Raw genomic sequence first — 25,087 nt, 5'->3', positions numbered from 1 at the left:
AAGAAAAGTCGCAAAGACATATCCTGGTAAAAAAAACTATTTCTGTTTTGATTGGAAATATTTGATTGGAGTATATAATATAGGTTCACAAGTGGAAAAAACTTCACGCTTTCATGTTGTTTGATGCAAATTTGTGAACCTAATTTGCATATCGTACCAATAAAAAATAAATATCGTTTTAAAAAACGTTTTTAAAATGTTTAAAAAGGCTCAACATGCTTACTTAAAGGCAAAACTGGTATTTAATGACTTGTTTGATATACTCAGTTAGTTTTGGTTCCAAACTTGGTCTTTTTTCATCGCACCGGCAATTATCGGTTTTGCTTAACCTGGCGAAATTTAATGAATTGCCGACTTCTTGTACGGCGCGTAAACAAGAGTACCCACAAATTTTATTTCATAAGTTTGTAGACTGGTGTTAGTGCATTTGAGCTATAATAGACTAAACTCTAGGTTAGGTCCCACTTTCGAGAAAATCGCCTTCAACTGCAGGTATTTTAGCGCCTAACGCGTTTAAGAATTTTAGTATATATATTTAAATAATCATGTCTCAGTGAAAATTTTATCAAATTTAATCGTTAAAACTCTTAATTATAACCAAAAGTTATAAAATTCATGTGTAAAAGTTTTCAGTTGATTTAAGTTAGTAAAAAAATTTTGGCGGCGCCCGATATGTACAGCTTAATCGCAGCTTTCCCGACGGTGAATTTGCAAGTTTTGAGGTGTCATCGAAAACCGTCTCGTAAAGTACCTAAAAATCCGAATTGATCCAAATAAATGTGATAATTGTTCATTGCATATAATAGTGGACTTTTACTAAGAAAATCAGGAAAATCGGTGATGGGTCAAATTTTGCCTTATCCGTTCTTACGCGGACAGCCTCTTAATGCTGATTCCAAATCTGGAAAGAAAAATAGGGTGTCCCGAGCTCGTTTTCGAGATAATCAGCATTTAATGGAAGCCTACGCACGAGCTTTTGGAGTAAAAATTGCGCCACCGGAAGTGATTGGGAAAAAAATTAAGATTCATAAGATAATAGTTATTTGCAGACTCTATGATTGCACGAATGAAGGCTAGTCAATCCTTCTACAATAATATATGGATATTTTCGACAAAAAGACAGAGAGATACATTGATTTGTCATATTTTGTAGTTTCGGTGCTCTTAAAAAATCTCATAAAGTCGAACAAAAATCCCTACAAAAATCTATTTTTTCACGTGTTCCTGACTTAAACTTTTCCTAAAATCTTGATATAACCTTGATTTTTAGGAGTTTTTTCGAATGAGCTATCAGAAAATATAGAGTCCCGTGCAAAATTTGAGAGTTTTGCCCTGTTGAAGCTCAAAACGCGTATGGTTCTTCAATAAAATCTTGTAGATTTTTCAGCGGTTTTTGAGCGCGCGCACATCGTGGGCTCAAATCGAACGTTCAAAAGTAGGCAGCCACCTTAAAACGCAACTTTAATCGGCTTCTTTCTTTGGATTCTGATTCAGATGAAGGACTTTGTTGGTAGGAATCTAGTTTTATGCATGTTTTTATGGGTTTTGACGGAATATTTTACGTTTGCCATTCTTTCGGTGAAGCACTTTTTTCAAGATTTAACAGTTCATTCAGTGGGATCCAGGGGAAACTTGCCAAATAATTATTGTTTAAACTCAGTAATCTATGATGTTCTTTTGTAAAGGAGAAAACCTTGAAGTATTATTGTCCAAAGTTTGATAGAAGAGAGCTCATGTAATGAAGAAACACGTTTGAATTCTAAATAAAATTCTTTTGAACCATAACTACATTTGATTTGTAGTTCAAAATAAATGACAACGCACGGGTAGTATATTGGTTTCAAGACGGATGTTTTTCGTTGAATTTTGCCCTATATATGATAATGAAAATGTTTATTTTCATTGAAGTTTTTACATAATTCTCAAACTTGGAATCTTGATGAAACTTGATTTTATGTGATTCTGTGATTTTAACTCTTCTATTTGCTGGGTATAAGATGCCCGTTCGTCTTCCTGAAGAATTTAAAATGTCATGATTAGTATAGGTAATCGTATGAGTAAAATTAAGGATTAATTTCACTTGTGTTTTCAAAGTTTTGAAATTGCCCTTGTCGCTTCGCGACTCGGGCAATTTCAAAACTTGGAAAACACTCGTGAAATTAATCCTTAATTTTACTCGGTCCCATATGATTACCTATACTAACCACTTAATCAAAATAACGAATCCCCCTGCAATTTTGCCGACCCCCACTCCCCTCTCCATGCGCTAATCTATGAAAGCCTCTTATTAGTGTCCTCGATAACTCATTCAACGCGGCGAAATCCTCTTCCACAGAGGTCAATGGTGTGTTCTTTACTTCCTCCTTTGAGGCACTACAAAGCCGCCAAAAGTTTCATTGCTATAGCAATTTTACCCCTTTCATCTATATATTTTTTTAGTGGAAGCTCAACTTGGCATTTCTTCCAGGACAGCTGAACTTTAAATACTATGCCGTGTCTTACTAAAATTATTCCTTTACACCGTAAAAAAGTTTTCCCAATTAAAATTGAGTATGTTGAAAGGCTATGACCCCCAGTTCCTGGAGGTCCTGGTCGTGTCTGGTCGTGCCTTTCTCGCTATTTCACTGTATTTGATTGCGTATCGGCATCTAAAGCAATGAACTTTGATTACAGCTGGCTTCATCTGGTTTATTTTTGCTTTTCTTTTCTCATGTTTTATATATTTTCACTGACTCTAAACTGTCAGTACAGCGGGATCCCTGTGTCCATCAATGCTAACGCGCAATGCATGATAGGAAGAAAGAAAGATGGCGGACGCGTGGCGAAAGGTAAGGCTTGCTTCTTTCGAGAAGGTTTTTGGAGGTATTGAACTTAATTACTGTATAAGGTGGAATTTTCTCATAATATTTTAAATTCTGATTTTTGCCAAGTTTATAAAAGAGAATTTTGAATGTTGAAAACTCCTGAATATTTTTCCATACTTTCAGGTAATACGTACGTCTGTTGATATGTTCATCAGAGGACACAGTACACTATTACAGAGAGCATTTGTAAGTAGAAACTGTATATGGACCTGAAGGGTATATGTGAATGAAAGATAGGTACATCGATGAAGCATGGCCATGGAAACTATGCATATTGACCTATATACTCCTCACAAGTTAAAAGAACTTTTACAGTAATCTTGAGTACATCATTGAGTACATCAACCAAGGACACCCAAACAAATTTTAAATCAAATTCACAAATTACATTTTGAATGCTGCATAACAGATGAATTTTGGATTTTATACTGTTTCTTGTTCACTCCTGATCATACACACACTCATATAAAGTAAAATATATGATTTTATAGAGGAAAATGTGAAAATTAGTGTGTATTGTTTTTAAAAATACTCAATGGTGATTGGCCAATTTGCCTGAAAATTTGTCTAGGTGGCCTTGGTCGGTGTAGTTGCACAGTAACTTACTAATTAAGATTAATCATTTATTGATTTGATGATTTAATGTTTCAGGTTCAGTTGTCAGGCATTCGTAGTGTGTCTCAAAATAACCTGCCAGTCCATTACAGGTACAGAGATCAGTTTAAATATGGAATCTATGCAGCAAGGCCAGGACTTGTAAGAGAAAATGCCTTGGAGTCTGCCAGAGTTGCAATCCTAAGAAAAGCCAAGACGAAACAAATCAATATGATCAAAGCACATATACCAATAACCAAGAAACCTCTTGGCACTCGTATGGGCAAAGGAAAGGGAAAGATTGATCATCGTGTTGCTAATGTTAAGGCTGGGAAGTTACTATTTGAATATAGCTGTGACAGTGAAACATTAGCATTTGAGGCATTTCATCAAGCAAGCAACAGATTACCAGTTAAGACTCATTTGAGGGTTAAACCAGATGGAAAAAAAGCAAATATGGACACAATTTTAATATATGTTTTGTATATACAAATTATGAAAAATGCTACAGAACTGATCAGGCTAAAATTGTGTTATTTTGTGGGGGATAAAAGAGATGTTTAGCAAGTCTTCCTGATACCAGACCTATAGAACATCATAAAAATGGAGCAGAAGAATCAAAAAAATAATATTTTGTGTATGTAATAATGGGAGATATTTCATTTGCATTGACCTGTTATTCTCACACTTGGGATAGCCTTAAATGAGTTCTGTTTCCATTAGGTTACGCTCTGATGCAATCTACTCAATCACATATGACCACAGGGAGCCCACTTAAGATAAAAGTGATAGGGAAAAAACAAGATCAGAGAAAGATTTGCACAAGATTCACTTTTTTACTTGTGTATATCTACATTAGATTTGTAAGGCGAGTAAGCAAAATATTTAAGAAATTGAAGGCCATTTTAAAAGAATGTCCATTAGTCACTTTTATTTGTGGGCATTCCCTATATATGTGTTTCATATGTCATCACGGCTAGTTTATACGGGAAACACAATGGAAAATACAATTTTTCGCAGTTTTCAAAACATTTTGTTTCTGTGTAACTATTAGTACTCAGAAGAAGTTAATGAAATTTATTTTCCACATCCATGCCTTTTTCATGTATTTTACCCCTATCCCAATTCTGCTAGCCTGCGTGCCTCCGAACGTTTACTCGTAAAGTTTACGACAGAAAATTCCGGATGCATCGCAGGCTAAATTCTGCCAAATGTCTCAAAACCAGGGGTGGCTTTCAAATGTTCCACAGAAGATTTACGGCTAATGAGTTCGTTCAATATGCTAGGGGAATGTTTATGCGTTTCCTTTTACCTTTTAAATAATGTTTATTATTAATGATTATTAGTCAAACATCGAGTTCTCATCTTTACAATCTATACATGTTAACAACAGGTCTCTGTGGTGCAATCGGTCAGCGCGTTCGGCTGTTAACCGAAAGGTTGGTGGTTCGAGCCCACCCAGGGACGTTACGTTTAACCTTTTAAAAATATTATTGATTTTGATTTCCATATTAATTATTTGTTTGCTTGACCTGCCGTCCATCATATATAATGGGTATCAATGTAGTGCAAATCATCATCCAGGTAGTTAAACGAGTTGAAAAGAACTGTGTGCTCTTATGCATGCTGGCGTCTCGTTCGTGTGATGTTCTTGATGTGCTGAGAGTAACTAAGCTTTTTGCTTTAAAATGTTAGATGCCTCAACAGGTATTTAACGTTACCTAGATTCGAGGGCCAAAGAACTACGTTAAGGGAAGATAACTACCGCAAATCGAACCCACATAGCTTGTTTAGAAGAGCACTTCTTTCTATGATTACTTTGCCGCAGTAAGTCGCATAAACACAGCTATAAAAACATGCCACAATTATCTTTTAATGCTTAAGAATTTTTTTATATTTGAATTAGTGAAATGACGTGTTGGAGTGCAATATTTCGTGATATACATATATATATATGTATATGTATATATTTATATATACTACTAATTTCTTAATGTATAAGCTGACTGCATAAATAGATTGTCAAGTGCATATGGACAGAAAAGTACGTGCAAAACCAGTTTGCTCTTTTCCTCTGATTAATTCGTGATTGGTGCATAGTCCAGTCTTGTTAGTCTTGTGCAGATGCCGGCTGTGGTGCATGCTGCTTTAAAATGGTCCTTGACAGAAGAGAGATTGGATCATAGAATGATCAGGTCCTATGGTCTTAGTGTTCGCCGCCCCAAACATGATTTGCTCAGCTGACTTGAGCACATCATCCTCGCGTTGGACAAATGGAAATCGAATCATTAGATTATCATTTCTAGTGCAATGAGCGGTGGGTGGATACATTGTAAAAGAATAGCGGTTTGGCTCGACTGATCTAGCTCCCAGGTCAGGTACTGCTGGTCGGATCAACATGTTTTGATTCTTAATCAACGTTGATTTGTCCTTGTTTACAACAACATTCTCGTGCAACGTGTTGGCCAAAGGTTTTCCCGTTCTTATTTTAGCTGTAGCCAATGGATGAACAGTTGTAGTGTCATGATAAGTGACTTGTGACGATACCCCTCGTGGCCACACAACAGATGAAGCCATGGGAGGTCGAGACTGACACACGCCATGTGATATGATGGTGTTTAGGTGACTAAGAAGGTGTGCCTTTTGATCTTCTTTGCAGTTCGGATCTCGGAAACCCTGCAAGTAACGAGACACTTGGAAAAAACATTCCCTGAATCCTGCTGCTCGATAGTCTGCGCCCTCGATGGAGGCTGGGATGAAAAAAGACAATACCAATTTGAGATAAGAGGATCATTCAACAGGCAACTGGTAGCAGTAGTATCAAACAAATAATAACTTTTTCAATATTACTAAGACATCAAAGAGTTCAAGCCTTGAAGGGAAAAACGACATTCACCATTACCCCCATACCCCCACTCCCCTCCAGAATCGTCTTTAATAGTACAATTTCGTTTGATGTTTTTAATGATTTCTCCAGGTTTAGGGTATTATCTGGGATTTATTGTTTTGGGGTTTATTTCTTTATTAAACTTTTGAGCCAGTGAAAGAAAAGTCGATATTATTGATTACTGTGGTTTATCGCCCGAGGATATACCAGTCCTAGCAGGAGGTGTGAAGGTAATATTGCTTTTTGATCCTTGTCAACATATGTTAATCAATATAAATGATGCTTGTTCTAAAAGATAATAGATAAGCCATTGTTAATTCATCCATCACCAAAAAAAATGTCAAGGCCGCTCGAGAGCATCTTGCAAGAGCATGTTTTAAATATACCATCATGTACAACTAGTGTCATAAATGAACAGCCAACTATATTGTCAAATTTTGAAGTGCGGCGAAGTGACGTTTAAGTCACACTGGCCCTACCAAAGAATTCGTTCCGACATGTTAATACTGCTTGCCGCCCTGCTTTTAATTTGTACCTGTCTCTCGTTTGGCGAGTTTTCGAACACTCTTCAAGTGTTCCACTGTCAGTTGAAGTATCTCTGCTTTCTCTAGTTTTGTCGAACCCTGCGGCGCGGAAAGGAAATTATTATGTAAATATTTTGTACAAAATTGATAGGTGGTTTTGAGCATGATAATCATGACGACATGAATGGTCACCTGTTTGTCTACTGCTGCAGGAACAAGACGACGCAGCTCCGTTAAACAGCTGTTGATTCGATCTCTTCTTTTTTTCTCGATCAGCTGAAGAAGACAATAAAAGTTAACGATGCATTTGCTAAAATGAGAATATAATGGCGCCGGGCCGTTGTACGTGTCAGTCGTCACAAGTCAGTGATATTCATCTTACCCCTCGCCTTCGCTTTCGTGCTGTTGTCTCATCATCTTCTCCTTCTAAACACCTGAGGATTAATGCCAATTAAACTATAAGATCCGACAAATTCCACCGAATGCCAGTAGATAAGAACACTTGTGGGCTTACCTCTCCCAGCTGTACCCTTCTTCATCTTCGCTTTCGCTGTATGCGCGCTTCATTCCTAGGTGCATGTGGCTATTAGCTGGGTTGTTGGATGGTTGGCTGTACGCACCTTGGAAGAAAGATTCGTTAACACACCGCACTGTATAAAACCAACAGAGAACCGTCCCGCTTCACCTACTTGGTATAATTACTAATGAACAAACGCTGAGTCGGTTCACTGCACCTTTTAGTCTTAACTGGATTCTGATAGGACGATGATTCTGGACTACTATGCTATGCACGTGGAGACAGAGAGGATCACAATTTATTGACTTAGCTATCCAATGGGAATACTACAATAGTTGAGTCTTTGGTCATGTACTGTTGAAAATAACAGACGTCGAAGTGTGTGTATGTAAATACCGTCCAAAGAACATCAGAGAACAACCCAGAAATGTTTAAAGTATTGATATGCACGGCAATCGACAGTAGTGGCGTACTACCCTATGGTAGTATTTGCTCCAGTAACTACTACAAGGAGACCATATTTAGATTGCTCTCTCACTGCACGCCGACAGAAACTTTGTCACCTCATCTGTAGTATATATGTTAGGACAAACGCCTTCCTCATTACTTCTAAGATTTAGCAAATGCGGAATAAGCTCAGATATAAAAGGTTAAAAAAAATTACAAAAATCTGGGGATACAATAGAAAAGAAGATGCAGATAGGTTGACGGGAGATGGAGCTCAACACACTGCTACTGCACAAACAAACCTTGTTGAATCAACATCAATTCATCTGGATTAAGCTTAGAATAAGAAAGCTAAGATTTGTTACGACCAGTAGTCTTTATTTATGTTTGTATTTATTAGTTATCAAAATTTGACTAAGACACCGTTGTTCCTAATTTTAAAGAATGCCTATTGCATGAGTACTTGACCGAATAATCTAGAAAAATCTAGACTTCTCATAGGCTACAAAAATAAAATACAAAATGCATCAAAAGCTTCAAATGCATCTTAAGCCCTTTGACGCCTTCTTTATTGTTCATGAAGCTTGAGAAACTTGAGTTTGGCATTCCTCCAAATTCCTTCTACCAGCGACCAAAGGTGGTTGGCACAGCAACGGAGTAAATTCCTCTACACATCAGGAAGTTCTTTAAGAACTAACCCAACAAACTGGCTATTGATATTCATACAACCCTTTTGATACGCACAATAGAAAACCCCGGCTATTGTGTGCATTTCCTGTTTGCTTTAAGCGTGCAGCTCCAATCAAATATTGGAAATATTTTCAAACATGTTTCAGTCCAGGTTCATATCTTTGCTTTAGTGCAATAACGAAGTGCATATACATCAATGTTCATAATATACCCGTTTTTAGCTACCAAAGATCTAAACATTTCGTTTGGTGTAATGGGTGTTTCAATGAAAATCACTCTTCTTCAGAATTACCGAAAAATGCAAAAACAATCTGAACTTCAGCAAGATAGTTATGCCCAGAGTTGATGCCGATATGACAAAGTTCAGTGTGCTATGAGCTCGTACTAAGGGTTAGCTCAGTATAGGAAGTGTTTTACATAATGTCCTGCTCGTCCAAATTCATTTGCTTCGCCTTTTCTTATTAATGCAATTAATTAGACAGAAACACAAACTAAAACGTCGTCAAACTTCATCCAAACTTCATCCACTTCAGCTCCGGCTGGCTGTGAAGTTGTGAGGGGAGGTCGAGCCAGTCCGCCCAAACGAAACAAAAATTAAAGCAAATCAAGTTTCTCAATGAGTGCCACAAAAATCATGATAAACACATGAAAAAGATAACTATTTATTATTAAACTCTGACATGCTAGCTAAAGGATGTTTCAGGTCTTATAGTAGCTTTTAATCGCATAGCTTAGCTTTTTTTATTGGAAACGACAACAAACTACTTACTCGGTTTACTTTTTTCTTACTTTTTTACTTTTTATATTTTTTTATTTTCTTACTCGGTATTTTATCAATTACAAATGCAACCCCCGCTTTCCTGATAAAAAACTAAAATCAATAAAAAGTAAATAAGGGTTGTCATGGAGTGTTCATCTTCATATTAACTGCATAGATGCTACGATGTGCCAATTCTGTACGTTATGCAGCCAAATGTTGCTTTTTTGATTCAGTTGAGTTTCAAACGGTCGTTTTTCAGTTGGCCGTCAGGTTGCGGTTCGGTGAGTTGGTTCGTTACAGCTGGAGAACACCTGTCTGACGGCATGCTAAGGAAATACTTAAATATAAACAAGAACTGATCTAGAAACGTTAAACAACATCAGCAAGTGCTGCCCTTATAATTAACTACACTCTCACTAATACACTCTTAGCAAAACTAGCTAAAAGTGCACACTCTGGAACTATCTCATCTCACATCTTTCTTGACCATCAGTCCTAGTTACATCGTCAAACACTAACGAACCCAATTACTTTTAGCTAGGACGGAAATTGAACGTCTGATGCGCTAGTTGTTATTCTTTTCAAACACTTCTCCCTTGATGCTTCGCCGTGTTGTTTGTTTGCACGACCGTTGACGCAAATCGCATCAAGCATTAATATAGCCCTATTAAGATGTTATCAGAAAAAGGTTGGTTCACTCGTGTTTTGATCAATAGTCTTGATTTCTGCATGAGCGGTAAAGCGATACTGCTCGACAAATCAGAAACCATTCTCAATACAAAAATAGAGTAAAGATAAATGATTGAAATTTGTTTGTCATTTTTGCGCCACGCGGAAACATCTTTCATTATGATATCTTAATAGTCGTGGGGTGTGTGTGTGTGTGTGTGTGTGTGTGTGTGTGTGTGTGTGTGTGTGTGTGTGTGTGTGTGTGTGTGTGTGTGTGTGTGTGTGCTGGGCTATGAGTGCTTGGGAGGAACCTCTTAAGAACAACTATTGTCTTACATATTATGATATGTTTCAAGGTCTAACAGATACCTAATTGTATTAGTTAGTAATAGTTAGTTGATTACACTAGCTGATTAGGTTATGCATGAACAATCTAAGCACGGTGCTAACGTATTATGTAACTATAGCTGAACTGCCGAATGTCTCGTTAACTGACGCCGACCAAGCACAATATATATAACGCATATGGAATATGGATCCATGAGTCCAGGATCTCTTCCATCCGCCTATTCTATGATTCTCGTACGAACCCAGTATTTGGACCACACCCAGCTTGATCTCATGTTGCATTAATCCGTTCAATATCTGGAAGGAACCCTCTTCCTTGCTGTTTTCCTGTTTTCGACCCAATCTCTAATACACGTTAACAAGACAATAGGCCATTAGGGTTAGAGTTCCGAGACAGGAGTTGTTACCCACACTGTCCTTTCGAATTCGGCCCAACACACGAAAAGCCGACTAGTCATGATAAAACAAAATCATAGGTCTAATTTGGTATGAGCTGAAGGACTTCCTTAGGCCGTCCAAAGCCTTTATCTTGTACTAGACTGAACTATGGAGGCTCAGCACCATCACGTGATGGCAGCCATGACAGGAGGCACATCAACAGTGTCGGTCTCGCCTGGGAAAATGAAAGATGATGAAATGATGACACCATGATTCCTTGAGAAATCAATTCTGGACATGTCCATTTTGTTTATTATTGGCTCTTGTTAATTTCTTGTTTCAATCAACACCATTACTGTAGCAAATCTTAAAATATTTGCCCCCTGGACGACTCATAATTCATGTGATCCAAGATGGCCGCCGTATCGTTGACGTAGTCCATTGTTCCTGCCTCCTGTCATGGCTGTCATAACGTAATGGTGCAGAGGCTAAAAGCTTTAAAAAAGGTTTTGAACTTTTGGTTCTGCTTTTACCGGGTTAAATGATGCATAAACGTAATCAATTTCGATTTATTTCTAAAACTGTAACATATATTATTGAAATAAAATGGTGCACTCATTATGAGAGAAGCTTTTTGGAAGGATTGTCAGTGTACCACATTTCTCTTGTACTAATGACTTTATGCCCCATGGCCACAGGAAGCCCAACCTTTGTATCTATGTGAAAAGCACTGTATGTGAGCTTCATGGTATATCTTCTCCTTATATAAAAAACTGCGAATGTAAAGCCCTGAAGAACTTATCTTGAATGTTGTTTGCACCGGTTTTTTCGTGCTGGTAGCGGTTTCAGTTAAATTTAACCAGTTTTAAGCCCTTTCTTATGTCAATATAAATTATTATACAGACACTGAGCCCGCTGGGCACACTATTGAAATCTCTGTTGTTTTGCGACCGTTCTCTATATGTCTAATGAGTTTATGTTATAGTTGCCAAGGATTACACTGACACACCCCTATACATACACCGTTCTCATATTGGCTGACAGGTGCACCAAGAGCGGATCGAGGGGGAGGGGGGGGCAAAGGGGGGCTGAAGCCCCCCTTCGGCAGAAAAAAACGATGCTTTTTATATTGTTTTCCGTTGTGTTGACGGAAGAAACTCAATTAGCCCCCCCCCCCCCCTAAACTCAATTAGCCCCCCTCCCTAAAATTTTGGCTGGATCCGCCCTTGTGCACGAACACAGTCATTAGTTCATTTCACAATAAAAGTTGTAAAAGCACATAAAATGTGTTTATAGAAGAAAAGTATAGAAATTGATCTCTTGTTTTGACCTGAATTCGCCTTTATTTTGAACGAGCAGCCTTGCTCAGCCTTGCAAAATGACTGGGTTTACCCGTCGTTTTCGTGCGCTCGTCAGCAATTATAAGAACCATGCATAAACGTTTGCAAGTTAATAGAAGACAAAAACAAGCTGTTGGAAAGGTTGAGCCTGCATCATTATAGTTAGTGATCCTGAGATAGAGCATGCGCTCGCTGACGATCTGGTCGCAAAATTCTTTCTTCCGGTCAGTAGGGTTTCCCAGATAATGGCCAGGATTGGTTTCGGACCTTTGCTACTGTGCATCCATTTTGCGCATCTTATTTTGGAAAACTCATATAGGTATTTTCGAAGTTTTGTCAAAATATTGTAAACTAAATCGACCATGACTGTACCAAAAATATTTTGAATTTTTTACGATCATGGTCAAATTTGTTGTCTTAATTTTGATCTCGACACACATTCATTCTAATTCTTAATTAAAATTACGAGATTAAGATTACCAATACTCTGAAGTCTTCGAATTAAGCATTATTTAATTATAAAGAAAAAGGTAACAAGCCTATATCGCTTCAAAAGCGATGATGTTTCGGCCCGTTAGGTATTTGTGTGGCATTACTGAAAAGAATTTTGGTCTTGCTGTGGTAATGATTGGGCCTAAATGCCAGACCAGAGCGATGGTTTTTGGTTAGGACTAAAGAACAAGTCCACAGAAGCCAGCTCCTAATGAACGCCTGCAATTGAAGCTTTATTTCAGATCTTTTTCTTAATAGGGTTAAATTCATTGATTCAAAAAGCAGTAAAGACTCGTGTTTGTTTACTGAGGCCTTCAAGACCTCGCTTCCATGCACTTGTTCCTAGTCCCAACCGGGTTTGGCAGCCATTTTGAAACTACCGCATAGGATACAGTCGATGGCTGCTAGTTGATGATGGGCATGGTAGCTGTCTGTAGTGTGGGGATGAGGTTTCGTTTAGATAAATCATGAAAGACAAAAGGAGACAAGAAGGTTAACTCAAAATGTTTATTTTATTCTTATAACTTAAGGTTAAATAACATGATGTAGAAAATAACTTCATTCAATATCAAGATAAACAGAAAAAATTGTGAAGTGGATATTAAGCTTATTTCCTAATTCTCTTTGCAAAGAAGTCTAAAATTATTTTTGATAAAACGAAAAGCTTGAACTGAAGGTAAAAACTCAATTTCTTCATTCTGCAGGTATCATCATGTTGTTCTTACCACTCATGTTTTATGTTGCAACATAGTGATATATCAAAAATAGTATACCTTTTTGAAGGATATATATATTGCTAACTCAACAATAAGCTTAATGTAGAACCTAAAGATCTCTAATATAGTGGACATACATGAGACTGTAGAAGATGGCTGTAAGTTGAAAAGTGAATCGAAATTCGTATACAACTTAAATACGGTTTGCATCAGACATCACATCTTTTGAACTCTTATAACTGATTGCAAAAGGTATTTGTTGTAATACTTCAGACATGATTGATGTATCTTGGAGTGTTTGATACTCAATTATGGGGAAAAGTTTCTTAAAGATCTGAGTGAATACAGTGTATGTCTGGAAAGTATCTCCTTTAAGGACACCTAGGTTTGCAATGAGTGCTTGTCCAGCAGTTTGTTCTGAGTATGTTGAATAACATCTTGGGCACATTAGCTCACTGTTTAGTTTCTTGTTTCTGCAGTTTTCATCTATACAGGATTTGTATTTCTGAATGTGTTGAATTGCGACAAGAGTTGCAGATTCATCATCTTCTTCTTTCTCTTCGTCACTAGATATGAGTTGAAGGTCAGCATTATCTGATGGCTAGTAGAACAGAAACAGTAGTGTGTTAATAAGGGCCAGAAAGTAAAATATAAGGTATAATATAAATATCTTCATTTGTATTTTTCAATGGATATAGAATTTGGATGAGTGAGGACAATCTTATCTTTCAGATTTGGGCTCTCAATGGGTGTAGTACTCCCATATTATGTGAGTTGTTGAACCTCTGCATAAAACTTTAGTTTATGATGGAACCGATGACTCCAGTGTGATGAAGGAATTATTCAATATGTAGTTTTGAATTTTTAATATGATTTTAAAATATATTTTATGAGATGTAGAATCCTTGTCTGCTTGTGGTTCAGGCTTTTAAACCTGATTAAATACCTGGTTTGTTTTAAGTACTTGCTCCAATTGAATGACAATTAATGCATAAACTAGTTTATCTTAATTAGCATAGGTTTCATAGTTTACTATAGTTTTATGGTTTAGTGTCCTGGTGTAGGCATGGTATAGTATATGATAAAAGTTGTGATATGGATTGCCTGAAAATTAGAATTGAAATTGGGAAATAACATACCAGAATACTTGTTGTGTTTGTTGAGGACAACACAGGATTTGATCTAAATGTTGATGTTTGCAGTGATGATATCTTAACACAGTTTCCTGTTTCTATTTTAAGGCCAGCTTGTTCTTTCCAAAGAGAAACTTGTATAGACGCTGTGGAATCTTTCACTGTTATGTTCTTTAAGTCAATCTGGTTGTTTTTGACTTTCTTCAGTGGACTAACCTAGGAATAGAAATTCAAATTGGCCATTAGGGGATATGTAAGAATTGATTATCAAGCATTTTGGGGTAGTCATAGTCATATAATTAATATGCACATGGATTTCTTATTGGAAGATAGTAGAATTGCATAGAATCTAGGAAGTGATTTTGTGTATGTGTGTGTTGTGAGCTCACAAATAAAAGCGGTGAGAATGAGTCAGTCATCTAATAAAATATAATATGTAATACCTTTATGACTTTTCCTTCAATGGAGAGTTTCCTTTTCTTTGGAGAGCTTTTAGCTTCTTGAACTGTTATGACTGTTGGTGTTGATGGAGTGATGTCCATGTTTGTTTTTGCTTTTTCTATCACATCGGGTGGGATTGTGAATGGTGCTGTTAAGAAGACATTTGTACTTTGTGATATGATCACAGTTAACTTGTCGTCAATGGTTTTGATCATATGGTTGACAATTATTATGTAACTATCAGTCTTTATGGAATCTTGAAGTTTCTTATAGCATAATGCCTTTATTGCTCCTGTTTGATCACAAAGAATCAGTGACTCATTGGTTAATGCCAATACTTTTGCAATCAGTGGTGTTGGAGATGGCTTTTCAGTAAGCTGGAGGTCTTTGATGGTGTTTTTAGAAGGTATTTGGCTTTTCATCATTTTGTAATGTTGAAAATATAATTTTTATTAAAGTTATTAATAGTGATGTAATTTTATCAGTAGGTTAGTAAATAATTCTAAGGTTTATTTCATTGCAACTTTTTAAAAAGTCTGACATACTCTTGTTCCACTTTTTGTGAGGTTCTAATAGAATTGGGATGGAAGTCTAAAAGAGCTAATCCATCTAAAGTTTTTAGCCTGCTAAGAGCAACATATGCTTGTCCTGGTTTTGTACATTTTAATCCTAAATCTATAACTGCATGTTCCAAAGTAATTCCTTGGGATTTATGGATAGTCATAGCATAGCATGGAACAAGAGGAATTTGTGTTCTTTCAATTTCTGTGCCTTCTTTTCCATAAAATTTTACAGTATAAGGTTTTATGTCAATTGAAGTAGCATTGGTATTGCCCATAAAAATCTTGCCAATATTTGGATTATCAAATACAACTGAAATAGACTGAGGCAGCCATGTGTTTTCACTTGTAAAGTTTATAGAATCAATGTATCCTTGTGCACCATTTACAAGTCCATCAGATGTAAGAATATTTCTTATTAGCATAACCCTTGCATTAGGAGTAAGTTTAAGAGCTCTAGGTAATCCACCACATTCTGAATCATCAGAAGGTATAAGGTGATCAGGAACATTAGTGGAATTCTGAGATGTGTGCAATGCTTCAATTACTGTTAAATTTGTTTGACTTTTTTGAGATAGCTGTTTTAACTTTTCATCATTGTAGTGAGAACATTGAATGCATGTTGGATAAAGTCTTATTGCATCGGAAAATGGGCTGGTATCTAGTGATACTTTTGTTCGCTCTCTTAATGTGTTGATATCATTAAGCGTTGGATGGCCTATTCTTATACGATTGAGTAAATTTGCATATTGGTGATCAAGACTCTGGCGCATGTTTGTAGTCAAAAATACTGGCTTAAAGTGTGCTATCCAGAGGTTGTATATGCTGTATACTGCTGTGTCAAATACATATCGGGATGCAACAGGTTGTAATTGATAAAAATCTCCAAATGCAATCACACAGCAACCACCAAATATTTTATTTGATGATGGATCTATGCATTTTATTTGATTGAGTCTTTCATGGACAGTATGAAATATGTGATCTGACACCATGCTTATTTCATCTATAATGAGAAACTGAATATCGTGGTATAGTTGTTGTAATTGATCTCTTGCAGAATAACTAAGTGGTATATCATTGTTTAAGAGATGTGCTTTAGGATGTTGCACCGGAAGCTTGAATGTACTATGTAGTGTTTGACCATTAATATTGTGTGACGCACAGCCTGTTGGTGCTGTAAGAAGTACTGAGTTTTTCTTTGTTTTTCGTATGATTATTTCCTTTATGAGACGAATAAGGAAAGATTTTCCCGTACCTGCCCCCCCTGTTACAAAGAGGTACAGTGGATCTGGATATAGCTCTGAAGAATTTTGTGCATCATTAAATTTTTTTGAAGTAATTAAATAGTATGTCAACAACTTTTTGTTGATCAGCAGTCATATTTTCAATGCATTTTTCAAATTCAGTGTCACTCATGGTGTAAATTGCAATACTGTTGAAATCAGTAGTATTTGATATGTCTTCAATTGAAATATCCAAGTTTTGAATATTTTTGTTGTCAGACATTTGCTTTTCATCAAGTAAGGTATTTGGAATACCAGATGTGTTAAGAAAATCATAAGGATTTAAAGATTTTGATGCTTCTGAATTGAAAATATCGATATTATTCTCAAATGCTGATGTATTAGGATGAAGAAGTTGCCCAAAATCTGTGTCTCCATTTTCGATAAGTCTTAACATTCGTACTGCATTTTTGAGCTCTGAGTGAAATTTGTGGTAAGGAATTGCTTTAAGGTCTAAGTTGTTTTCGTGCTTCAGAAATATACTTGCTAATGTTTCATTTTCTGGAACGATATCTTTTTCATTGCGGAATGGCAGGAACGCATAAAGTTAAGAGTAATAATATTCATCACCATGTGAATGAAGTGATAATTTTGGCATTCTTACACAAGCAAAGTTTGTGCGTTGTCTAATTCTTTTGTTGGTGTTTTGAATAGGATAACATGGTTGTCTATGGTTGTCATGCTGTTTATCTGAACACAGTGTATACTGGGAAAGAAATGTAGCAAGAGACATTTTATCCCAAAATTCTCCACAAGGACGTTGTGTATAGTAGTCGGACAAACCTGTTTCAAAAATATCAGTTGAGTTGTCATTAAGTTTTTGTCTTTCACACAGTGGCTTTAGTATCTTTTGACGATATTCCGGTTTTCTGTTATTAAGAAAAACAGTTGCAACTGATGATTGTACTAATGGTAAGTTTATCATTCGAAATGCTACTTCTTGTGCTGAAATTTGTCTATGTGAAAGTACAACAGAGCCAATTTTATGAAGACGTTTTTTTTGTGTACAGTGTTCAGGTAATTGATTCAGGGCATTGCAAATAGCTTGTTTTAGAGCTTTGGGTTCTGCTTTGCAAATATATGTACAAACATAAAGTGCTACACCATACACACTTCTAATCATTTGAATATCCATATTAGCTCTCCATGATTTGAGAATATGTGGATTATAAGCATTGACCATTTGATCATTTGGTCCTCTCTTTGTTACATAAAATCGAGAAGTATTCCCAGGGTCTATATGTGACTTTATTCTTGTGTGTGATGTGCAAGGTCTTGGAAAATCGAATCGACAATGCTGGCTATTTTTCTTACATGTTGATGTATGTTGATGTATCTGAAGAGTTTTCACTAAAGAGTGGAGGTCAAGATCATTTGCTTCAGGAATTCTAGTTGAAACGTATTTGTCAATAAAGGAAGGTGCATCTCTTAAACCGGTTTGAGTATCTAGGTCTGGAGCATTGGATACCCATAGAAACATGTGGATGTGAGGACTTCCTCTCATTTGGAATTCAATTCTTATAAAAAAGTTTGTAATCTCTCCAAGAGGTTTTGATTTTCCTTTGAGGATGTGTTTCATAAAGGCATTCTTATGTCTGTTAAAGTGTTTTGCTACAAGAATGGGATTTTCTCTCATTAATTTCCATTTTTCACTTTTAGAAATGTTATCAATTTCAGTATTTGGAGACAATGTTCTGAATAATTCTGGCCATCTGAGGTCAGCAGCTGAAAGTGTTATAAACCATGTTGGAGGTCCCAATGTATTTATTTTGGCAAGTAAATTAAGAAGCTCATTTCTCCAATATGCCGGTGTACCTCTTATGCTTTTCATAAAAATGTATGAATCCTCAATTAAATCAGCATCTAATTTATATTGTAAATCACCAGCAGTTAGAGCTGAACGATTTCGTTTTGTTATATTTTTCATTCTGAGCGCTACTGATACACAGTCAGCAAGTTTTCTTGCCTCATACAATGAGTTTGCAAAGAAAATATATGAAATGTCAGCAGAAAATCTTTTGTCAGTATTAATGAGTCTTGTTTGAAAATACTGCAAATCTGTGAGCTTCGGTTTCCTTTTTGTTGTAAATCCATTTATTCAATATGGAAATAGCCAAGGAAAAGCAAGTTCTTCTATCGGAACAGATATATCACCTAATATAGTTATTGGAGGTGATTTGGAACGACTTATAGTGTAATCTGCTTTAGGCATATGGGTTTGTATATTACCACTTATCACATCGTCAACTTTTATGTTTGGCATAGGTTGCATACTTGATGTAAATCCTGATACATGACAGCTATTCAAAATATTATCAAAACTATTTGTATAAAGATCTTGAGATGTTTCATGATTTGTATTTGGCAGTAATATGCTTATGTTTTTATATAGGGGGTTGTTGCTTTTTAGTCAAAGCAGAGCTTTGTACACTTTTGATTGTGAAACAGGAGATAATGCTGAATTTGAAGGATCTGTGCTAATCATAATGATATCAGAGTATGGTCTTGGTAACTGATTGCACTGTTCAGCTACATTCAAAGGAAAGTGAATCGCTTGTCCTTTTTCTCCAAATTGACCACCAGGCAAGGTAACTATAGTTATGGATAATTGTATCTGAGAGATTAATCGTTTTTCCATAATATTCAAGTTAGCCAATTCTTCTGGAATGTTTCCAGGGTCTAGCTGATTTGTGTAAGATAGAGCTGGAATTTCATTTTTTTTAACAGCTGATGAACATCTTCCACAAACAAAATATCCAGTGCTCATTAGTTTTGTCTCATCAGGAAACAACTGGCGTTGGCAATAATAACAGGAATTACCTGGGATTAATCCAATGAATGCATTAAAGGATTTTATATCTGCTTCAAACAATGTATTATTTATACTATCCTCATGCCCAGTCTTTTTGGTGTTATTGATTGGTAAATTTTTTTCTTGCAAGTGTGATCTTTTGATTAACTGATTAGGCTTCACATCAATATTTTCTTTAGAAATCAAAGGCTTTTTGTTTAGATTAGATGTGAAGACTTTAGACTTCAAAGTAGGAGATTGTTCAATATGACTTCTTTTAAGACTGAGTTTTATTTTCTGAACAGGCATACTACTGCATGTAGTATTGGGAACTTCATTTGCATGATGTAAAACATACTTTATACATGAAACATACTTTATACATGGAACAAAATGATTTGGGCTCCACATAACATTGGTAGTTCTATGTGCTGATGTCCACATTATGTTCACTATGGTATTGTTCATAATTGAAAATGGGAAAACTAGTCTATTCAAAACATATCTTACTGTACTTGTTTCACTTATGCCAACTGAGGTACTAGGATAAATACTTTGAATTGGCACTCTAAAAACTGAAGATAATGCTATTATATGCCAAAAGCCTACCCAGGTACATAATGTTAAGCCTTCAATGATGCAATGTAACAGTACAGTCCTACAATTTGAGGAAATATGCATATCAAGATAGCTCAAGGTGTTAGGTGCTGAATAATGTGCTAACCAAAATAAGAGCATGTTGTCACTTGTATGAAACATTAAATTTGGTTGAAGATAATATTCAAGGTTTGTTAATAGTTCAATGCTTGCTCTTAGTCTCATTTCAATGTGGTGTGATTGATCACCATAGACAATAACACTTGCTGAACGAAATAAGCAATTACCATCACCAACCACACTTTGTGGCCAGAAATCAGATGGCGCATCATTAGGATACATTGAATGTGCAATCCAATCAACATTTGCAAGTGAGTTCAAGTGTCCTACAAAACATGAAGGATCTTGTAGTGGTGGTAAATTGGTTAACTCTCTTTGTGCTGCTTGTAACAAATGTGAAATGTCAAGTAATGCACTATTCTGAAGGCGTTGAAGTGATTCCTCGAAATTGAAGTGAGACATTCCTAATCTTTGTTTGGGGTTGTTAATGAGATTCTATGACCCTTTTAGCAGAAATGCCATCAAATTGAAGTCATGGTTTGATGTGCATTAGTTTCGTTAGTTTGAATAAATATTTACTTACATAATAATTCCTGCTTTGAAACTTTAAAAGAGTTCTTCTGCAACAGAAAAAAAAACCCCCAGATTTAAGAAACGTTTTTATACCATGAGTTAGGGTGCTCGCACTAAACATTGAAGCAAATACCAAGTTTTAGTACTAAATAGTGATAAACAATAGAAAACAAAGTATTCTGTATAAAGTAGTGCTAATTAATACTAGTTATCGTTTACAGGTTTTGTGCGTGCACTCTATGTGGTGGCTATGTTTATGCAAATCAAAAAATAGGCAGTCAAAGATTTAGACTGAATCTAGCATTGCCATATAGCAAGATCATGTGGATGTGGTATACACTTAATTGAAAAAACGTAGTTGGGTTCCAGAAGGTCATATCATCAAAGCTTAGACCGAAAAGGATTTTGGGTACTCTGAAATGTGTATTATATTTGCATATAGACATGTAAAAATGCACAGTAGAGCAAAGTCGGTGGACCTAGATTAACAACATGCCAAAGCCATGATGCATCAAATGTGCACAGGACGGGAAAACTGCAATACGCATGAAATTAGCATAATCGTTTGTCTTCCCATGCTCCCCTTCGGTCTTTCAGCGATTTCCACTTGAGCCCACCGTGCGCCGAATTTGTTGATTTTGTAACGTTCGCTAATTAGCGCGTTTGAAGTGTCAGACAGTCGGTCTCGGTCGGCCAAACGTTGCTCGATCGTCAAAAGAACCTTTGGGGTTCTTGGGAAAATGTCACAACACAATGTAAAGTTAAGTAAAGCTGGCCGTACCTATGAAAATGGTCGTCCTTTGAACACAGATCTTCGAAGAAATTGTTGTTCTTGATAGTGATGTCACAGAAATTTTTCCGGGTTTCTACCAAACTGTTGCAACCAAGTTTAGAGTCACTACAAGTACGGTTTGAAAAATATGGGAGCGCTTGTGCGCAGGACTAACTGAAAAACCGAGAGATGGTGCAGGTGGGAACCCAAGTGAACTCTCAGCCGAAGATCTAGAGCTGATTGAGGTTTTAAGACGGCAGAAATGTTCAATATAAACTTTTGTGGAGAATACTCCACCTTCACCTGATACAAACCATCGCGCGGTTCTCACGATCAAAGAAGACGTTCACTCACGCTTTGTGCAACGTTTGGCCGACCGAGACGGACTGTCTGACACTTCAGACGCGCTAATTAGCGAACGTTTCAAAATCAACAAATTCGGCGCGCGGTGCGCTCAAGTGGAAATCGCTGTAACTTTGTAGCTTTGATGTTATAACCTTTTTTTTTTGAACCCCACGTTTTTTTAACTAGGTGTAAAGATAACACTTATCAATACCTATTATTCTTGAGAGACATTCTTTGGGAGAACAGAACGAGATTATTCACATTTAGAAATCGACACTACACAAAAGCATGGTTGAACTTGCCGTTGTTAGGGGGAATGTCAAATGTTGCTAAGGGGCGGAGACAATATTTCACCAACAATTATTGCGTTCAGAAATTCTCACGGTACGCCTCGAATTCCACGCTGCAAAGTCTTACGAAAATTTCGATAGAAACATTTGTTATAAAATTCTCTTGGAAGAAACACATCGTAAATAGTTCTTTTGAAGATCTTAGTGGTTCTTGCTTTGAAACATCGACATCGTAGTTTTTTTTTGGGAAAAACAGGGCAACGTACATACATATAACGTCTCGCCGAACAAATGAGCTAAAAGAGATCCCGACAATAGATAAAAACAATGCTCGCGTATAGCACAGAGCAGAGCTAGTACAAAGTGCAAAATATTTTGGCACATGGGCATTACTGTACGCGCTATGTTGAATGTAGGATACTTTTTTGAACCTTCATTGTGCTCCTAAACGTTTTCAGCTCTTATACCGTAGCTTTAAAAGAAACGCGAACCAAAATCTTTTTAAAATTGACATCTTTTGGTCAATATTACCGAATCCAAGAAATTAAATACTTTAAATCAGAAAATTAATAAATGGAAACTGATAATTTCAGACATCTACCTATAAAGTTGTAAAGTACGCACTGGTTTTTAGGGCCCAGTTTAAATAATATCTGATACCAAAAACATGTCCTCAGATGCGCACGAAGCTACGACATATCGGAAGCTTCCTTCACAAAATATATACTAGTATGCATCAACTGTTAGTTACATAGATAAACTCACCAGTTTTCTCAACTTATGCTCACAGGCAGCTGAGACTGGCAATTGCCTTAATTTACCGCACAATCACAAAAGCTTTTGGATAACTTTTCAATATAAACTTACCTATTTGACAACTTGGACCTACAATGTAGATATTGACCTACAAATAAAATACGCATTGTCGTGGGGTTAATAAATAATATATTTTTTCCAAAAAACGGCGTCATGCGAAAGGGCAAAATACAGTCTAAACACCTACCTCTTAAACGATTCGCCGCAACTCTCCGAAATACTCCGCATGGTGAAATGTTTTACATTTTCTCATTCCTTATGATTGGTTATTTCGATACACGTGATCTGGAAACTGCATGCGATTGGATTAGGTCCCAAAACTCTGACAGCTAAATGACACGCACGGAGACTATTATGGGCCGGCAAACCGAATGTAGTGACTGTTTCGGCCTGAGGGCTGAAACAAAAAATAATAATTCATTCCAGTCAGTCATTAAGCGATTAGAGCCTAGTCCCGCGCGGACAAGAAAACGTCTTAGAAATTCTAAAATTTAATTTAAATCTTTTAATCAACTAAAAAGCTTTACAGCTGTGAATGTCTGGATTTTGAAGAAAAAAAAAACACGCATGAGTTTCTTTATTTTCGACACTAACGTAAATGTTGCTAATAAGTTCATTTACATTTTCACTTTGTATTGGGTGGATGGAGGTCGCTAACAACAAGAGCATCCCGCAGAAGTAAGCGGGTCACTCTAGGGCAACCTCTATCCCTTCAAAAATTGAGTAACGAATCTTTTCGTAAAAATCTGGCGTCGCCCAGATTGTTATTTTCCTTACTCATTAGTTTAAGGCAAAGAATAGATAGAGGCTTGAAACCTTTCTATCTCTTCGTTACTATAGGACATGTGGGATGTAGTTTGTCTCTTTAAATTCAACTCTTTGAGAATTTACACGCATAATTAGGTATTTCAGAGAGTTTTTATCAATAAAGATTGATTTCACAGCCACCCGGGTGGACATATGAACAGAAATCTAGTAGCCGTATTTTGTGCGCATGCGCATAATGTTGAGTGTTAATAATGTAAACTGATTTACGAAGTATATTGTAAAAGATGCGAAGAGGCAATGCTATAGTGATAAAAAGTGGCGATATTGATAATTGCATGTTGCTATAGTTGTGCTTGTGACTCATCATGATTCGTGGTCACTCAATACAATACAAACGATAAATCACAAAGCACGTCTATAAAACTGTCGTCAGTCAGAATAGAATCTAAGAATTTGCATTCAAAAAATTATTTTCTAAAATGCGGTTTACAAAAAGGTCGATCAAATCCAAGGTTAATGGAAAGAAAATGCTATTCCTTTTTTTTTGAAAGCTTTAACAATAGATGACCTTGATTAAACAGTCTTTCAAAACTAACACTTCATCGCCCGACAAACAAAAGATGGTTCTGTGTTCTTACTTTTAATCTTTTTCTTGACGTTTTGATTTAATGCTGTTAGAATGCTTTTAGCTCAACCAGAGTTAATCCCTCTATTAACTCTGGCTCAACCAGCAACAAAACCTGACAACGACAACCCATAGAAAGAGCAAAAAGAGAGCCGGTCAATAGCAAACATTCTTGGCTTTAGGTTCTTTATTGACAAACCCTTCATTTTCAGTGGAATCAAGACAATGACAATGAGGACTGACAGTGAAGCACTTCAGTGAGGGATCTGAGAAGGGGGGGGGGGGGGGGGGGGGGGGGGAATGCGGTACATGCTCTTAAGGAAATTCCACAAGAAATATTCTACAGAAATATAAGAGCGATTGATATTTCTGTACCACGTGAGCCAGAAGTCTACTCACGCTTGTTTGTCGATTTGTGCCGCTGCAAAAAAGAAGAAAAACTCTCTCCATCGAAGACTCGCATCTCGGTAAACATTCCCCGTTATCTACTTTGCCTTTGGCGAATGATTTTAACTGTTTCGTTAAAAAAAGAAAAAAAGTTCCACGCTAGAAGCCAGGAACGATCACGTTGTACAAACTCAGTAATTTTTATTAGACCGGTCATAGTAGTTCTTATGCAGAGCCGTTCACGAGTCAGACAAAAACTATGAATTTCAGCTCTCGTGAAAGTAACATTCTATTGTTTTTTTTCCTCTCTGCTGAATCGGGCTGCATTGGGAATATCCTGCAAGAGGGGTCTATAAGTATATCCTGCGTTCTTGGGATACTTTGGACAAAAAAAGATAAAATGACAGATCTCACTTA

The 25,087-nt window shown here is 36.6% G+C and overlaps 5 protein-coding genes and 2 non-coding genes across 9 annotated transcripts; 2 read left to right on the top strand and 5 right to left on the bottom strand.

Annotated features, from left to right (window-relative positions):
- Positions 1 to 2,771: 2,771 nt before the first annotated feature.
- Positions 2,772 to 4,547, top strand: LOC116292156 (uncharacterized). The gene is given in 4 exon segments (XM_031699421.2): positions 2,772 to 2,828; positions 2,988 to 3,050; positions 3,516 to 3,899; positions 3,901 to 4,547. Coding segments are annotated over 4 exon segments (498 nt in total). The 5' UTR covers positions 2,772 to 2,807; the 3' UTR covers positions 3,931 to 4,547.
- Positions 4,548 to 4,851: 304 nt separating this feature from the next.
- Positions 4,852 to 4,925, top strand: Trnan-guu (transfer RNA asparagine (anticodon GUU)). The gene has a single exon. It is a non-coding gene; the product is annotated as a tRNA-Asn (tRNA).
- Positions 4,926 to 5,315: 390 nt separating this feature from the next.
- Positions 5,316 to 7,653, bottom strand: LOC116292155 (hairy/enhancer-of-split related with YRPW motif protein). Its single transcript, XM_031699420.2, has 5 exons — positions 7,384 to 7,653; positions 7,252 to 7,303; positions 7,062 to 7,145; positions 6,881 to 6,968; positions 5,316 to 6,208 (listed from the first exon to the last, which is right to left on the bottom strand). The coding sequence occupies exons 1-5, from the start codon at positions 7,446 to 7,448 to the stop codon at positions 5,607 to 5,609; spliced, it is 891 nt and encodes a 296-aa protein (XP_031555280.1). The 5' UTR covers positions 7,449 to 7,653; the 3' UTR covers positions 5,316 to 5,606.
- Positions 7,654 to 13,003: 5,350 nt separating this feature from the next.
- LOC116291362 (uncharacterized) lies at positions 13,004 to 22,980 on the bottom strand. Of its 3 annotated transcripts, XM_089027115.1 has the most exons (5): positions 22,942 to 22,980; positions 20,678 to 20,714; positions 14,803 to 14,948; positions 14,366 to 14,575; positions 13,004 to 13,827 (listed from the first exon to the last, which is right to left on the bottom strand). In XM_089027115.1, exons 3-5 carry the CDS (start codon positions 14,899 to 14,901, stop codon positions 13,420 to 13,422), a joined length of 717 nt encoding a protein of 238 aa, XP_088883241.1. In that variant the 5' UTR covers positions 14,902 to 14,948; positions 20,678 to 20,714; positions 22,942 to 22,980; the 3' UTR covers positions 13,004 to 13,419. The 3 variants fall into 3 exon arrangements, with proteins under 3 accessions (XP_088883241.1, XP_088883242.1, XP_088883240.1); XM_089027116.1 differs by lacking the exon at positions 22,942 to 22,980 and having other exon boundaries at positions 20,678 to 20,751; XM_089027114.1 differs by lacking the exons at positions 20,678 to 20,714; positions 22,942 to 22,980 and having other exon boundaries at positions 14,803 to 15,333.
- On the bottom strand, positions 15,315 to 18,573 carry LOC148912295 (uncharacterized). Its single transcript, XM_089027566.1, has 2 exons — positions 17,251 to 18,573; positions 15,315 to 16,721 (listed from the first exon to the last, which is right to left on the bottom strand). The coding sequence occupies exons 1-2, from the start codon at positions 18,571 to 18,573 to the stop codon at positions 15,315 to 15,317; spliced, it is 2,730 nt and encodes a 909-aa protein (XP_088883692.1).
- On the bottom strand, positions 19,057 to 20,618 carry LOC148912294 (uncharacterized). Its single transcript, XM_089027565.1, has one exon. The coding sequence runs from the start codon at positions 20,554 to 20,556 to the stop codon at positions 19,057 to 19,059; it is 1,500 nt and encodes a 499-aa protein (XP_088883691.1). The 5' UTR covers positions 20,557 to 20,618.
- A 550-nt stretch (positions 22,981 to 23,530) lies between the features above and the next one.
- LOC148912293 (U12 minor spliceosomal RNA) lies at positions 23,531 to 23,684 on the bottom strand. The gene has a single exon (XR_016119353.1). It is a non-coding gene; the product is annotated as a U12 minor spliceosomal RNA (small nuclear RNA).
- Positions 23,685 to 25,087: the final 1,403 nt, after the last annotated feature.

The sequence above is a fragment of the Actinia tenebrosa genome, unplaced genomic scaffold, assembly GCF_029948245.1.
Source record: "Actinia tenebrosa isolate PJP-AT-01 unplaced genomic scaffold, QUT_ActTen_1.0 PGA_scaffold11__36_contigs__length_13525064, whole genome shotgun sequence".
Classification (NCBI taxonomy): domain Eukaryota; kingdom Metazoa; phylum Cnidaria; class Anthozoa; order Actiniaria; family Actiniidae; genus Actinia; species Actinia tenebrosa.
The sequence above is the reverse complement of the archived record's forward strand: the minus strand, read 5'-3'. Positions and strand labels throughout refer to the sequence as shown.

Excerpts from the sequence above, each read along its gene's own strand:
- LOC148912294 (XM_089027565.1), bottom strand. The coding sequence starts at position 20,556 with ATGTCTCACTTCAATTTCGAGGAATCACTTCAACGCCTTCAGAATAGT.
- LOC116291362 (XM_089027114.1), bottom strand. The coding sequence starts at position 15,225 with ATGATGAAAAGCCAAATACCTTCTAAAAACACCATCAAAGACCTCCAG. Across the intron at positions 14,576-14,802 it reads TTGAAGGAAAAGTCATAAAG|GTTAGTCCACTGAAGAAAGT; the intron begins GTATTACATATT and ends TTCTATTCCTAG. Across the intron at positions 13,828-14,365 it reads CAAACACAACAAGTATTCTG|CCATCAGATAATGCTGACCT; the intron begins GTATGTTATTTC and ends CTGTTCTACTAG.
- LOC148912295 (XM_089027566.1), bottom strand. The coding sequence starts at position 18,573 with ATGAAAAATATAACAAAACGAAATCGTTCAGCTCTAACTGCTGGTGAT. Across the intron at positions 16,722-17,250 it reads AACGCACAAACTTTGCTTGT|TTGTTGACATACTATTTAAT; the intron begins GTAAGAATGCCA and ends ATCAACAAAAAG.
- LOC116292155 (XM_031699420.2), bottom strand. The coding sequence starts at position 7,448 with ATGCACCTAGGAATGAAGCGCGCATACAGCGAAAGCGAAGATGAAGAA. Across the intron at positions 6,969-7,061 it reads CTGCAGCAGTAGACAAACAG|GGTTCGACAAAACTAGAGAA; the intron begins GTGACCATTCAT and ends TCCGCGCCGCAG. Across the intron at positions 6,209-6,880 it reads ACTCGCCAAACGAGAGACAG|CCTCCATCGAGGGCGCAGAC; the intron begins GTACAAATTAAA and ends TTTTCATCCCAG.